General features: G+C 46.0%; 1 protein-coding gene across 1 annotated transcript in view; it reads left to right on the top strand.

The window, feature by feature from the left end:
* The first annotated feature begins 947 nt into the window (after nucleotides 1–947).
* Nucleotides 948–13,206, top strand: part of LOC124805057 (myrosinase 1-like) — a 59,027-nt gene continuing 46,768 nt past the window's right edge. The window contains exons 1-3 of the mRNA XM_047265479.1: nucleotides 948–1,101; nucleotides 10,293–10,426; nucleotides 12,005–12,139. Coding sequence (XP_047121435.1) covers nucleotides 948–1,101; nucleotides 10,293–10,426; nucleotides 12,005–12,139 — 423 coding nt within the window. The remainder of the gene's footprint in view (nucleotides 1,102–10,292; nucleotides 10,427–12,004; nucleotides 12,140–13,206) is intronic.

The following is a 13,206-nucleotide window of genomic DNA, read 5'->3' on the forward strand; positions in this document are numbered from 1 at the left end:
CTGCATAATGAATTATGTTCCTACCATATTTTGAGTTTCTAGCCATAATAGAAGTATTTTAAATTTTAAGTCTAACATGCGACAGTATGGACAGAAAAAAAAATGAAATGTGTGTATGGCATCGTTGGCCGGGAGGCCCCATCGGGGTAGTTGGGCCACCAAGGGCAAGTCTTATTTCAGTCGACGCTACATTGGGCGACTTGCGCGTCGATGATGAGATGAAATAATGATGAAAACAACACAACATTCAGTCATCGAGCGGAGAAAATCTCCAACTCGGCCGGGAATCGAACGCGGGCCCGCTTGCATGGGAGGCGAGAACGTTACCACCCAGCTAAGCAGGCGGACTATGGGCAGACGGAGGCGGCGTAATGGACTGATATTAGGGAGCAAAGCGAATCAGATTGAGGTTGCTCGTGACTCGTTTAAATCGGGCGCTTTCTTTGTGAAGGCACGGTTAATCTTCCCCATTCTCAGCTTCTCATCCTGTCTCTAATGACCTGAAGCAAAACCCTAATATTCTTCCCTTTCTCCTTTCTGCTACGTGCAACGAGTTGTTTGTCGATGATATTCGCAAAGAAAGTTCGTCATGGGTGGGTTGGTGGAGAGTCACGTTCTATGCCGGTTGATGAACGGAGAAATGCCGATAAGAGTACAGTGTTCAGGTAGCAACGCGATAAGAGAGGTCGCCGAGAAAAGTGTTTACCAAAGCTGGGGAATAACAGGCCACCTGCGTAGAAACAGGACTCGTTCAAATTACCCTGCTGTCAGCGGGGTCACGTGGCGGGAAATTTTCGGTGATCAACGGTCGAAAGATGAAAATATACTTGAAAGTTCTCGTGTAAACAGCGGTCTGCGCTCGAGATATTCACACGGAGATTAGATGGAGAGCGGTGATACGGACACCTGCACCAGTATAAGAGCACAACTCGCGACAAACCGTAACAATGGCGCCGGCCGAGATGTTGTCGCTGTGCTTGTTGGTGGTGCTGGCGGCGGCTTCGGCCTCCGCTCAGGAGATCAACAACCGCTTCCCAGACGGCTTCATGCTGGGCTACGCCACGGCCGCCTACCAAGTGGAGGGCGCCTGGAACGAGGATGGTGGGTACTGCAGCTCCCAGGCTCCTTAGTCGCACGTAGCTGATCGTAACGAACACACACACAGCACCGATGATGGTGTGGGCTATGAACGTAATGGCAGAGTAAGGCACGCATATTCTGTATTGAAACGAATTCTAGTATCGCTGTCTGTACGCCATAACTCCCGCAGTATTAGGAATACAGACACTTCGACTGTCACAATTTTTTCAGTAAACTGTCGAAGTATTCACGATAAATTCCCCGAATTTACTGCCCTCCAGGAAATTTCTCGTTCTCAAATTATTCTTGGGACTGAGAGCTGGCTGAAAACCGAAGAGGAGAGCTCTGAGATATTTAGCGAGTCACGAAACGTGTATCGGAAAGACAGATTAAAGGCCATAGGAGTGGGAGTTTTCATTGCAGTTAAAAAAAATATTGTCTCTATTGGTGTCGAAGTTGAGTGTGACAGCGAAGTCGCCTGGTCGCGTATAACAGGTGCAGGTGAAACTAAGTTAATTTTAGATGTTCTTACCGGTCACGGGATTCTGCTGTAACAGTTATAGAGCCATTCGACGGAAGTCTGCGATCAGTAGCGCGAAAATATCCTGATCATACATTACTAGTTTGAGGTGACTTTCCAAAAAGGGTTCAGATGGCTCTGAGCACTATGGGGCTTAACATCTGAAGTCATCAGTACCCTAGAACTTAGAACTATTTAAACCTAACTAACCTAAGGACGTCACACACATCCATGCCCGAGGTAGGATTCGAACCTGCGATCGTAGCGGTCGCGTGGTTCCAGACTGAAGCGCCTGAGGCGACTTTAACCTGCCGAGTATAGACTGGAATGTCTATCGATTCATTGAACATGTTTTCTGAAAGCTTTTTTGAGCAGCTATCTCGGCAGCCAACACGCAGTGGAAATATCTCAGACCTTGTAGCTACAAATAGGCAGGACCTTATCGACAATGACAGTATAGAAACGGGGGAGAGGGGAGGGATTAGCCATCATGATGTCATTACAGCAACTGTGATTACGAAAGTTAATAAATCAGTCAAGAAGGGCATAGAAAGAAGACATAAGCAGTTGTTAGCATCTTACTTAGACAGTGAATTGACATTAGTTAGTTCCAGGAAGATGGACATAGAGGCATTATGGGTAAAATTTAAGCACATTGTAAATCGTGGTCTGGAGAATTATGTCCCTAGTAAGTGGATAGATGATGGAAAAGACCCACCACGGCTTAATAAAGAAATTCGGAAGATGCTGATTAAGCAAAGACTGTTGCACTCTACGTTCAAAAGGGGACACACAAACGACGACAAGCGAAGGTTGGTGCGTCTGTGAAAAGATCTATGCGCGAAGCATACAACTACCACCGTCACGCCTTAGCAAAAGATCTGCAGATAACACGAGAAAATTCTGGTCGTACGTAAAATCGCTAAGCGAGTTTGAGGCTTCCATTCAGTCCCATGTTGACCAGTCTGGTGCGGCAGTTGAAAATAGCAAAACGAAAGGCGAAGTTTTAATTTAACGTTCAAGAAATCGTTCGAGCAGGGGAATTGTACAAACATACCGTCATTTGGCCATTGGACAGTCTCCTGTATGGATGACATAAAAATAAGTATACCTCGCGTAGAGAATCAACTTAATGATTTGAAAACAAATAAATCACCAGGTCCAGATCGAATCCCAGTTTGTTTTTATAAAGATTACTCTACGGCATTGGCCCCTTGCTTGGCTTTCATTTATCGTGAATCTCTCAATCAGCACAAAGGTCCAAGCAACTGGAAAACAGCGCAGGTGACTCCATTATATAGAAAGGTAAAAGAACGGATCCGCAAAACTACAGACCAGTATCCCTAACTTCTGTATGCTGCAGAGTCCTTGAATACATTCTCAATTCGAATATAATAAACTTTCTTGAGGCTAAGCAGCTTATGTCCGGGATCAGCAAGGTTTTAGAAAGCAACGCTCGTGCAAACTCAATTTGCCCTTTTCTCATATGAAATACGGATGAAGAGCAACAGGCAGATTCCATATTTCTAGATTTCCGAAAAGCATATGACACGATACCCCATCTCAGGCTGTTAGCGAAGGCACGAGCATATGGAATAAGTTCACAGATATTTGAGTGGCTCGAGGACTTCTTAAATTATAGAACCCAGTATGTGGTCCTCAACGGCGAGTGTTCATCAGAGACAAGGGTACCGTCAGAAGTGCCCAGGGAAGTGTAATAGGACCCCCGTTGTTCACTATATACATAAATGATTTGTCGGACAGGGTAGGCAGCAGTCTGCAGTTGTTTGCTGATCATGCCGTGGTGTAAGGTAAGATGACTGTAGGAGGATACAAGACGACTTTGACAAAATTTCCAGTTGGTGTGATGAATGGCAGCTAGCCCTAAATGCGGAAAAATGTAAGTTAATGTGGATGAGTACGAAAATCAAATTGTAATGTTCGGGTACCGTATTACTAGTGTCCAGCTTGACACAGTAAAGCCGTTTAATGTTCGGTTATTGAGAGAATTTCAGGAAAGTGTGGTTCACCTGTAAAGGAGACCGCATATAAGTCGCTGGTGCGACCTATTCTTGAGTACTGAACGAGTGTTCGGGATCCATACCAGGTCGGATTGAAGGAAGACATCGAAGCAATTCAGAGGCGGACTGCTAGATTTGTTAGCGGTAGGTTCGAACAAAATGTAAGTGTTGCGGAGATGCTTCGGAAACTCAAATGGAAGACCCTCGAGGGAAGGTGGCGGCGTTCTTTTCGGAAACACTATTAAGGAAATTTAGAGAACCAGCATTTGAAGCTGACTGCCGAACACTTCCATTGCCGGCAACATATACCATGTGATCAAAAGTATCCGGAGACCAAGCCGGCCGGTGTGGCCGAGCGGTTCTAGGCGCTTCAGTCTGGAAACGCGTGACCACTATGGTCGCAGGTTCGAATCCTGCCTCGGGCATGGATGTGTATGATGTCCTTAGGTTAGTTAGGTTTAAGTAGTTCTAAGTTCTAGGGAACTGATGACCTCAGATGTTAAGTCCCATAGTGCTCAGAGCCATTTGAACCATTTTTTTATCCAGAGACCCCCCAAAAACATATGTTTTCATATTAGGTGCATTGTTCTGCCACCTACTGCCAGGTACTCCATATCAGCGACCTGAGTAGTCAGCCGGCCGCTGGTGGGCGAGCGGTTCTGACGCTACTGTCTGGAACCGCGCGACCGCTACAGTCGCAGGTTCGAATCCTGCCTCGGGCATCGATGTTTGTGTTGTTCTTAGGTTAGTTAGGTTTAAGTAGTTCTAAGTTCTAGGGGACTTATGGCCTCAGCAGCTGAGTCCCATAGTGCTCAGAGCCATTTGAACCTGAGTAGTCATTAGACATCGTGAGAGAGCAGAATGGGGCGCTCCGTCTGTACGCGAGATTTCCAGACTCCTAAACGTCCCTAGGTCCACTGTTCTCGATGTGATAGTGAAGTGGAAACGCGAAGAGACACGTACAGCACAAAAGCGTACAGGCCGACCTCGTCTGTTGACTGAGAGAGGCCGGCCGCGGTGGTCTCGCTGTTCTAGGCGCGCAGTCCGGAACCACGCGACTGCTACGGTCGCAGGTTCGAATCCTGCCTCGGGCATGGGTGTGTGTGATGTCCTTAGGTTAGTTAGGTTTAAGTAGTTCTAAGTTCTAGGGGACTTATGACCTAAGATGTTGAGTCCCATAGTGCTCAGAACCATTTGAACCATTTTTGACTGAGAGAGAGCGCCGACAGTTCAAGAGGGTCGTAATGTGTAATAGGCAGACATCTATCCAGACCATCACACAAGAATTCCAAACTGCATCAGGATCCATTGCAAGTACTATGACAGTTAGGCGGAAGATGAGAAAACTTGGACATCATGGTCGAGCGGCTGCTCATAAGTCACACATCACGCCAGTAAATGCCAAACGACGCCTCGCTTGGTGTAAGGAACGTAAACATTGGACGATTGAACAGTGGAAAAACGTTGTGTGGAGTGACGAGTCACGGTACACAATGTGACTATCCGATGTCAGGGTGTGGGTATGGCGAATGCCTGGTGGACGTCATTTGCCAGCGCGTGTAGCGCCAAAAGTAGAATTCAGAGGTGGTGGTGTTATGGTGTGATCGGTTTTTCATGGAGGGGACTTGCATCCCTTGTTGTTTCGCGTTGCACTATCACAGCACAGGCCTACACTGATGTTTTGAGTACCTGTTGAAGAGGAATTCAAGGATGGCGATTGCATCTTTCAACACGATCGATTCATAATGCACGACCTATGGCGGAGCGATTACACGACCGTAACATTCCTGTAATGGACCACCTGATTGGACGTATGCCTGCGAGAATGGAAGCTGTCATCAAGGCCAAGGGTGGGCCAACACCCAGCATTACCGATGGAGGGCGCCACGAAATTGTACGTTATTTTCAGCCAGGTGTCCGGATACTTTTGATCAGATAGTGTACATCGCACGTAAGGACCACGAAGATAAGATACGAGAAATTAGGGCCATACGCGTGCATATAGACACTCGTCTTTCTGTCGCTGTATTTGCGAGTGGAAGAGGAGGGAAATGACAAATAGTGGTACCGGGTACCCTCCGTAGATGCAGATGTAACAAAACTATGTTGACAGACTTCTGGAGCATGTAGAGGATATGCAGAAGAACAAAGGGAGGATATGAACCCCTGTAAGGAAACGTTATCCAAGCATCACACCACAGAGTCGCTCGGCCAGGAATTGTTTCTAAGCACCTGGTATGTGTACATAGGAGTATTTCACAGTTACTGTTACAGGCTTACAAGGAGACGACACGCTAACCCGATTTCAGTAATTTTGTTTTTACATTTATGGCACGTGAGACATCAGTTGCCCAAAGCTGTTCGATGCAACTCTCAAACATTCTCGAGAAAATCTACTTTGAAGTTTGCCGAGCACATTTAATAACGTAAATTTTTCGAAAAGGAATGTGGCTCTGCAGTAGACAGCTTGCTTGTCTTTGGGGGGTCTCAGGTCGATGCCCGACGAATCAAATTTTTAAACAAAGGTGCATGTTCCACGAGCATTTCCGTGAAGATGAAAAAAAATCGGAAGCTCTTTAGACTAGTAACCTCTGGATCGAATCTTGTTTCGGTCATTTTTTCTTTTTTCGTTCAGTTGGAATTCCAACGTCATTTAAATGTAAAATCATCAAGTAAATGCTAATTAACACATCTCTCACAAATTCACGATTTTATGAACGTCTTGTTCTTCTTTCAAGTTGTAAATTGCGCAAAAATCCATTTTTCATTGCATATGTGAATTCTTAGTTATCAATCTTTTATAAAAGATTGTTAATATTAAAAAATAATAGCAATTAATTTTTTTCCGTCCCTACGTGTTTTACTCTTCACAGCGTTGGAAACTGAACACAGGGTGGGAGAAGCTTCGAAAGGCTGTTTATGGTGTCTTGAGAACCAAACCGAGGACGAAAATTATTGTTGTTAAACGCCATCCAAAGACGCTATAGAGCGTCAAAATTATAAGGCCAGCATTTAATCTAGGCCACCCCTTCAGCAGCAAGTAAGCTATCGGGTCAAAAGTATCCGGACGTTGCTATGTAAGACGGTCGTGACCACTAATGTCGCGTGGACCCGCTAGTAGAGTATCCAGTCACATTATGGTGGCCACGTGTCAGAAGCCTGAATAACCACCTTTTTGCAGCGAGGACCGCTGTGACACGTGCAGGAACCGGGTCAACAACATTCTGGGAGGTACCGGCAGAGATGTGCAGCCGTGCCGACTCCACTGCCGTGTTCCTCGGCTGACGATCCTTGACGCGAACAGCCCAGTCGAGGTGATCCCACAATTTCTCGATTGGTTTTCAATCCAGGGAGTTTGGTAGCCAGGGGAGTAAGGTAAACGCCCGTTTGCTGGGCAGAAGAATACGGCAAAGTCGTGCTGGAGCTCTTCGAACTACTCACGTGCAGTGCGAGCTTTGTGAAACGTTACATTGTCCTGCTGGTAGATGCCATCCTGCCGTGGAAAAGTAAACGCATGCATGGGTGGACATAGTCCCGAAGGACAGATGCGTCCCTGAGTTGATACATTGAGTCTTCCAGAATGATCAGGCCACCCAGAAATGCCACTAAAACGTTCCCCACGCTACAATGCTCCCTCCTACGGCCTGGACCCTTCTGACGATTGTTAAGGGGTGTTTGCTGTCAGAAGTTTCACACCGAACACGAAAAAGGCCATGTGTCATCTGAAAAGACCAGCTGTGGACTTCCAGTTGCGGTATTGGCGTGCAAATTCCACCCTGGACAGTAGTCAGCACAGGTTCATGAACTGGGCGTCTGCTGCCCACGTGCAGCAACGTTCGCTGAACGGTCTTTGAGGAGACACTGTTGCCAGCCCCTTGGTTCACGTGAGTGGCCAGTTGCTCAACAGTTGCACGTCTGTTCGCCCGTACACACCTCCGCAGCCGTCGCTCACTCCTGCCATCTACGGCCCGTGTTGAACCACAGTTGCCGTGGCGCCGGTTTTGGATAGCGCCGTTTTGCCATGTACGGTATACAGGGTGCTTCTAAAGTCACTGTACATTTTGTACATAAACAAATTTTATTAACCAATATGTAATGGCACTGCAACTTATGTTGCAATAGGACTTAATTTCACTACATTTCAATGTGACCAACTTCCATGTCTAGGCACATCCCCCCAGCGCTCCACTGTAGACCGAAAAACCTGCCCAAGCCTATCTGGTGTAATCTCAGCAGCTGCGCCTCGAATGCGCTGTGTTAAGTGTTCAGTGTTGCGGATCTTCACCTGGTATATCTTAGACTTGATAAACCCCCATGCAAAAAAGTCTAAGAGTGTCGAGTCAGGAGAGCGGGGTGCCCACATCCGTGGAGAGGCACGACCGATCCATCTGCCGGGAAATGCTTGATTCAGATAGTCCCGAACAACGAGGGCAAAATGGGGTGGTGCACCATCCTGTTGAAAAACAACAGTATCCATAATCCCATCAGATGTCAACTGGGGCTCCAAAAAGTGTTCCAACATATCTAGGTATGTGGTTCCAGTAACGGTTTGTTCTGCGAAGAAGAAGGGCCCGTACACTGTTGACCTCGTTATCCCTAACCACACATTCACTTTTGCTCTGTCCCATTGCCATTCCTGCAGCACACTTGGTTGTTCGTCTGCCCAGACCCTGCAGTTGTGTCTGTTCACATGTCCACAGGTATGAAATGTAGCTTCATCACTGAACAACACATTTTGCATCAAATTATCATTTTCCACAGCTTGTAGCAGGTCATGACACATAACTTGTCTGGCCGCGTAGTCCTCCGCTTCAAGCTTATGTACGACCTGGATATGCTATGCACGTTTGTGGAGCTTGTAACGAAGAACCGTCCACACAGTGGTTTGAGGAATACCAAGCTCTCTACTAAGTCTTCTGGTAGATGCGGAAGGGCTACGTGTGATCGCATCCTACAAACTTTGCACGGTGTCTGGCGTTATGGCCGGCCTTCCTGGACGTTCGTCATCTGCAACACTACCAGTACGCTGGAATTTATTGACGAGGGTCTTGATAGCAAGTCTGGTGGGGCCTGTTTTCCGGAAACCCCCACCAGTTCATACGTCATTCCACAAAGACGAGCAGAAACAACAGCGATTCGTTCTTCTTTCGTTACCATTCTGTCGTACTACCTGCAAGAAACAAATATTCCGTTACTATATCACTGAAATGTATAGTGACTTTAGAATCACGCTGTACTTTAACCACCAAATTTACAAACATAGCCATTTCGTAAATGCTTCCATCCTTGGCCCAAGACCCAACAATCATGCCCTTTTGTACCTCAGGTAAATCGCTCCATTTCGGCATTACGGCAACGACTGCATTGTTTACCACGTCTCCCCAAAACTCCTTATATACCGGGTGATCAAAAAGTCAGTATAAATTTGAAAACTTAATAAACCACGAAATAATGTAGATAGAGAGGTAAAAATTGACACACATGTTTGGAATGACATAGGGTTTTATTAGAACCCCCGCCCCACCCAAAAAAAAAAGTTCACAAAATGTCCGATAGATGGCGCTGGACAGCAAAACGTCAGTAACTGCTACCGCGACGGGTGAGAGGAACGCCGATATGTTACAGAATCGCATCATCCCCAGCCTGGCTGATAAACACCTGCTGGGACGTACGATGTTTATGCAGGATGGCGCTCCACTCCATATTGCTAGACGCGTGAAAGATCTCTTGCGCGCGTCGTTCGGTGATGATCGTGTGCTCAGCCGCCACTTTCGTCATCCTTGGTCTCCCAGGTCCCCAGACCTCAGTACGTGCGATTATTGGCTTTGGGGTTACCTGAAGTCGCAAGTGTATCGTGATCGACCGACATCTCTAGGGGTGCTGAAAGACAACATCCGACGCCAATGCCTCACCATAACTCCGGACGTGCTTTACAGTGCTGTTCACAACATTATTCCTCGACTACAGCTATTGTTGAGGAATGATGGTGGACATATTGAGCATTTCCTGTAAAGAACATCATCTTTGCTTTGTCATACTTTGTTATGCTAATTATTGCTATTCTGATCAGATGAAGCCACAGCTGTCAGACATTTTTGAACTTTTGTACTTTTTTTCGGTTCTAATAAAACCCCATGTCCTTCCAAGCATGTGTGTCAATTTGTACCTCTCTATCTACATTATTCCGTGATTTATTCAGTTTTCAAATTCATACTGACTTTTTGATCACCCGGTACCCTCCAGTGCTAGCGGTGCCACCTGCCAGGTGAGTGATTATTGCACGTTCACGTCGAACATAGGCCGTGATCACATTGAGGTGACAGGGCCCTGTGTAAAAGGAGGTAGGGAGTATTTCGTTGTCAGCAGAAAAGCGCTAACAGCAGAGTGCACTCAGTGATTTCGAACGTGGACTTCAGTTTCTCTATCATTAATTTCTCTGTTCTTTCTAAATGTTTCGCTTGCTCCCATAGTTCAGTTTTCACGTAACGTACAATTGTTTGACAGAAAAATAAAGTCAAACACAGCAAAAATGATGAAAATTCACCGAAACATGTATGAGTGAGAGAAGGGGCACAATGTTTTCAAAACACGTTTAAAGTGGTCCTTTGGTAACAATGTTGACTTTTTTTTGGATACGGTGCTAAAGTGGTGTTCCTGATGTGTTCCCACAGGCAAGGGCGAGAGCATCTGGGACCACATGCTGCACGAGCACCCAGAGTGGGGCTGGAACGGCCAGAACGGCGACGTGGCCTGCGACTCGTACCACAAGTACGCCGACGACGTGGAGTGCCTCGTGAACGCCTCGGTAAGTCACTGGCCACCTACAGCTGGCTTTCATCCGCCTGATGTTCAGCTGTTTTAAGGTTAAGTAGATTCTCTTAGCGGTTGGTTTTTTATTGTCTTTGACAGTCTGATGCACATAGTCACCTTAGCACTTCCATTTCTTTCCCACATTGTGACACAGCTTGCTATTATAATTTACTTAAAGCCCTGTTCCATGTCAACTCGTAACTTTGCAATATGATAAAAATGTATCAAATATATGAATAACATGGTCCCCATAATCCTTCAATACTTAGAAAAGAAAAAAGTAAGTTCTGATGCTCTTGGAGCGACGACTCAACTTTCCTGACCAAACACTACCTGATCAAAAGTATCCGGACAATCCTTTGTGATTTGTATCGGACCACTAGATGCCACAAGATGTGGACCGCCAATATAGAAGGAGGTAGGGTGTAGCGTGTTCTCAGTAGAGAAGCAATAAGAGCGGAATGGGCCAGTCAGGAGAGCTTAGTGATTCCCAAGGTGGACCAGTCACTGGATGTCACCTGAGAAACAGAACCACCAGGGACATTTCAGACGCTCCTGGTGCTGCCCAAGTCGATGGATGTGGATGTGACTGTGAAGCTGAAATTCGAAGAAACAACCTCAGCCAAAGCAGCACCAGGCAGACCTCATACAGCGACGGACAACGACTGTCGATCATTCTGGACAGGGGTTCCACAAAATCGTACGAAATCAACAGAAGGACCTACCTGTGAGTTCATAAGTGCTTCCAGTAGCCCCGCTAGCGCAATGACTGTGTGCAGGGAATTAAAAACAATGATATACAGTGATGCAGCAGTTCCTCATAAGCCACACACCTCTTTAGTCGAAGCTAAGCGACGCTTGAGGTGCTGTAAAGAGCGACGTCACTGGAAAGTGGATGCCTGGAATCTAGTGATTTGGAGTGAAGAATCGCGAGATACCCTGCGAAGTTTGGTGGAACCGTTTGGGTTTGGAAAGTGTCTGGAAAACGTTACCCGCTTACTCGATACTCACAGCAATTTGAGTGTCGTGCCACAAATGTATGTAAACACTTTTCCCGACATTGCCCAAGACCCTGCAATCTACATAACTGTAGCAATAGGAAGGATAGCGGTAGTGCCAGCTCTGGGAAGTAAAAAATAGAAATTGGAGGAAAGGAAAAGAACTCAAATGGGCCCAGTACCTCGCGTAGTAGTAATGGGATGCCATTGGATACGCCACACTATCACCTTAGTTCGCATAGTCGGTAATCTAGTCAGCAGCCAGTATATGCTGAGGCCAATAGTTGTATGGCCTACCTGCTAGTTTTCGTGATGATCCCTTTCATTGCGATAAAGATTTCCATATGTTACCCATGCTGTTCTGATCCACCTCTATAAAGAGGGTTTTCGACTGTTTCCTTAGCGAGCGAGAAGTGTTACCAGTAATCGTTCTTTCCGCAAACCATACGTGACTGGAGCAGGAAAAGGGGGAAGCGACAGTGGCACATAAAGTACCTTTCCTTGCGAAGTAAGATGTAGATGTAGATTGTAGGCGTCCATCTCTGTTAAATAGTTGATGCTCACTTCTCTTGCAGGCCGACGCGTACCGGTTCTCCATCTCATGGCCGCGGATACTACCGACTGGAGACCTTGACAACATCAACCAGGCCGGCATCGACTACTACAACAACCTCATCAACCTGCTGCTCGCCAACAACATCGAGCCTCTGGTAAGCCCTCAGCTTAAGCAAAATCTCTGTAGTTTACAATCATGTGGAATTCGGCTCCACTTATAACAGTTTTGTGCCTCAGAAAATTATACGTTTAAGATGAAAGGGGTACCCTGATCTTGTTTGCAGTAAAGCAAGGTATCTCTCAAATTATATAGGCATTTTATCGATGTTTCAATTAATTAATATTAATTACAAAATTGTCATTTGGATGAACCAAATTATCTGTTCAAAGTATTTTGTCTCCGACAGTGATATTTCGTTTGCTTGAAAATGCTTTTTAAACAAAGTGTCAAAAAGCAAGTTGAGCACTGCTCTCATATTAGACCTACTTCACGGAAGCTGTGTCCCACAAAACCTCTTACGCCGCTGCGAATAAGACGTGGTTCTGAATTTCAATACATGTTCCGCAAACTTTGGACCGGGCAGTGACAATTAACGTTACCACTAAAGCAAAATCGGATCTGCATTAAGAAAGTAAGATATGTCCTGTGGCTGTCATAACCATGCTCTACATTACGCTCAGAAGTTATTGCCTCAGATTGTGAAGGTAGGTACACAGTTATTAAGTGACACAGCTGAAACATACTCAGCACATGCACTACAAGAGCAGCAAATACAATTCTGACTACACAATCTTATCGACGTAAAATATGCAATTACACTAATGATCACAAAGTCCTAAGGAAAATTACTTTACTCGTCCCATATGTTAAGTCCATTCAAGGGGCATTGGTCTGCAGGGGTCGTCCAGAAAGTAAACACTTGTAGATCCGTGTACAGCAGTTGATCACATTCGTGTACAACTTGCAGACAACCCGCTGATAAAAGGTATGCCGGAATTGAGAAGTAGACCTTCACTGTAGCGGCGTTATATATGATCCCAGTGAGTGACTGTCTGCAGAGAGATGGCGAGGTGGTATTCCCAGTTGCTTAGGCGCATTTGCTTCGCAGCAATTTCCTCATTTCTGGAGAGTTGTTTCCGCAGTTCATTTCATGACGGATTCCTCCTGATAAGCATAAAGAGCGGTTATCCAATTTCTTCGCTCAGAAGGGTAGCATGTTTC

Source organism: Schistocerca piceifrons, chromosome 7 (genome assembly GCF_021461385.2).
Source record: "Schistocerca piceifrons isolate TAMUIC-IGC-003096 chromosome 7, iqSchPice1.1, whole genome shotgun sequence".
NCBI lineage: Eukaryota > Metazoa > Arthropoda > Insecta > Orthoptera > Acrididae > Schistocerca > Schistocerca piceifrons.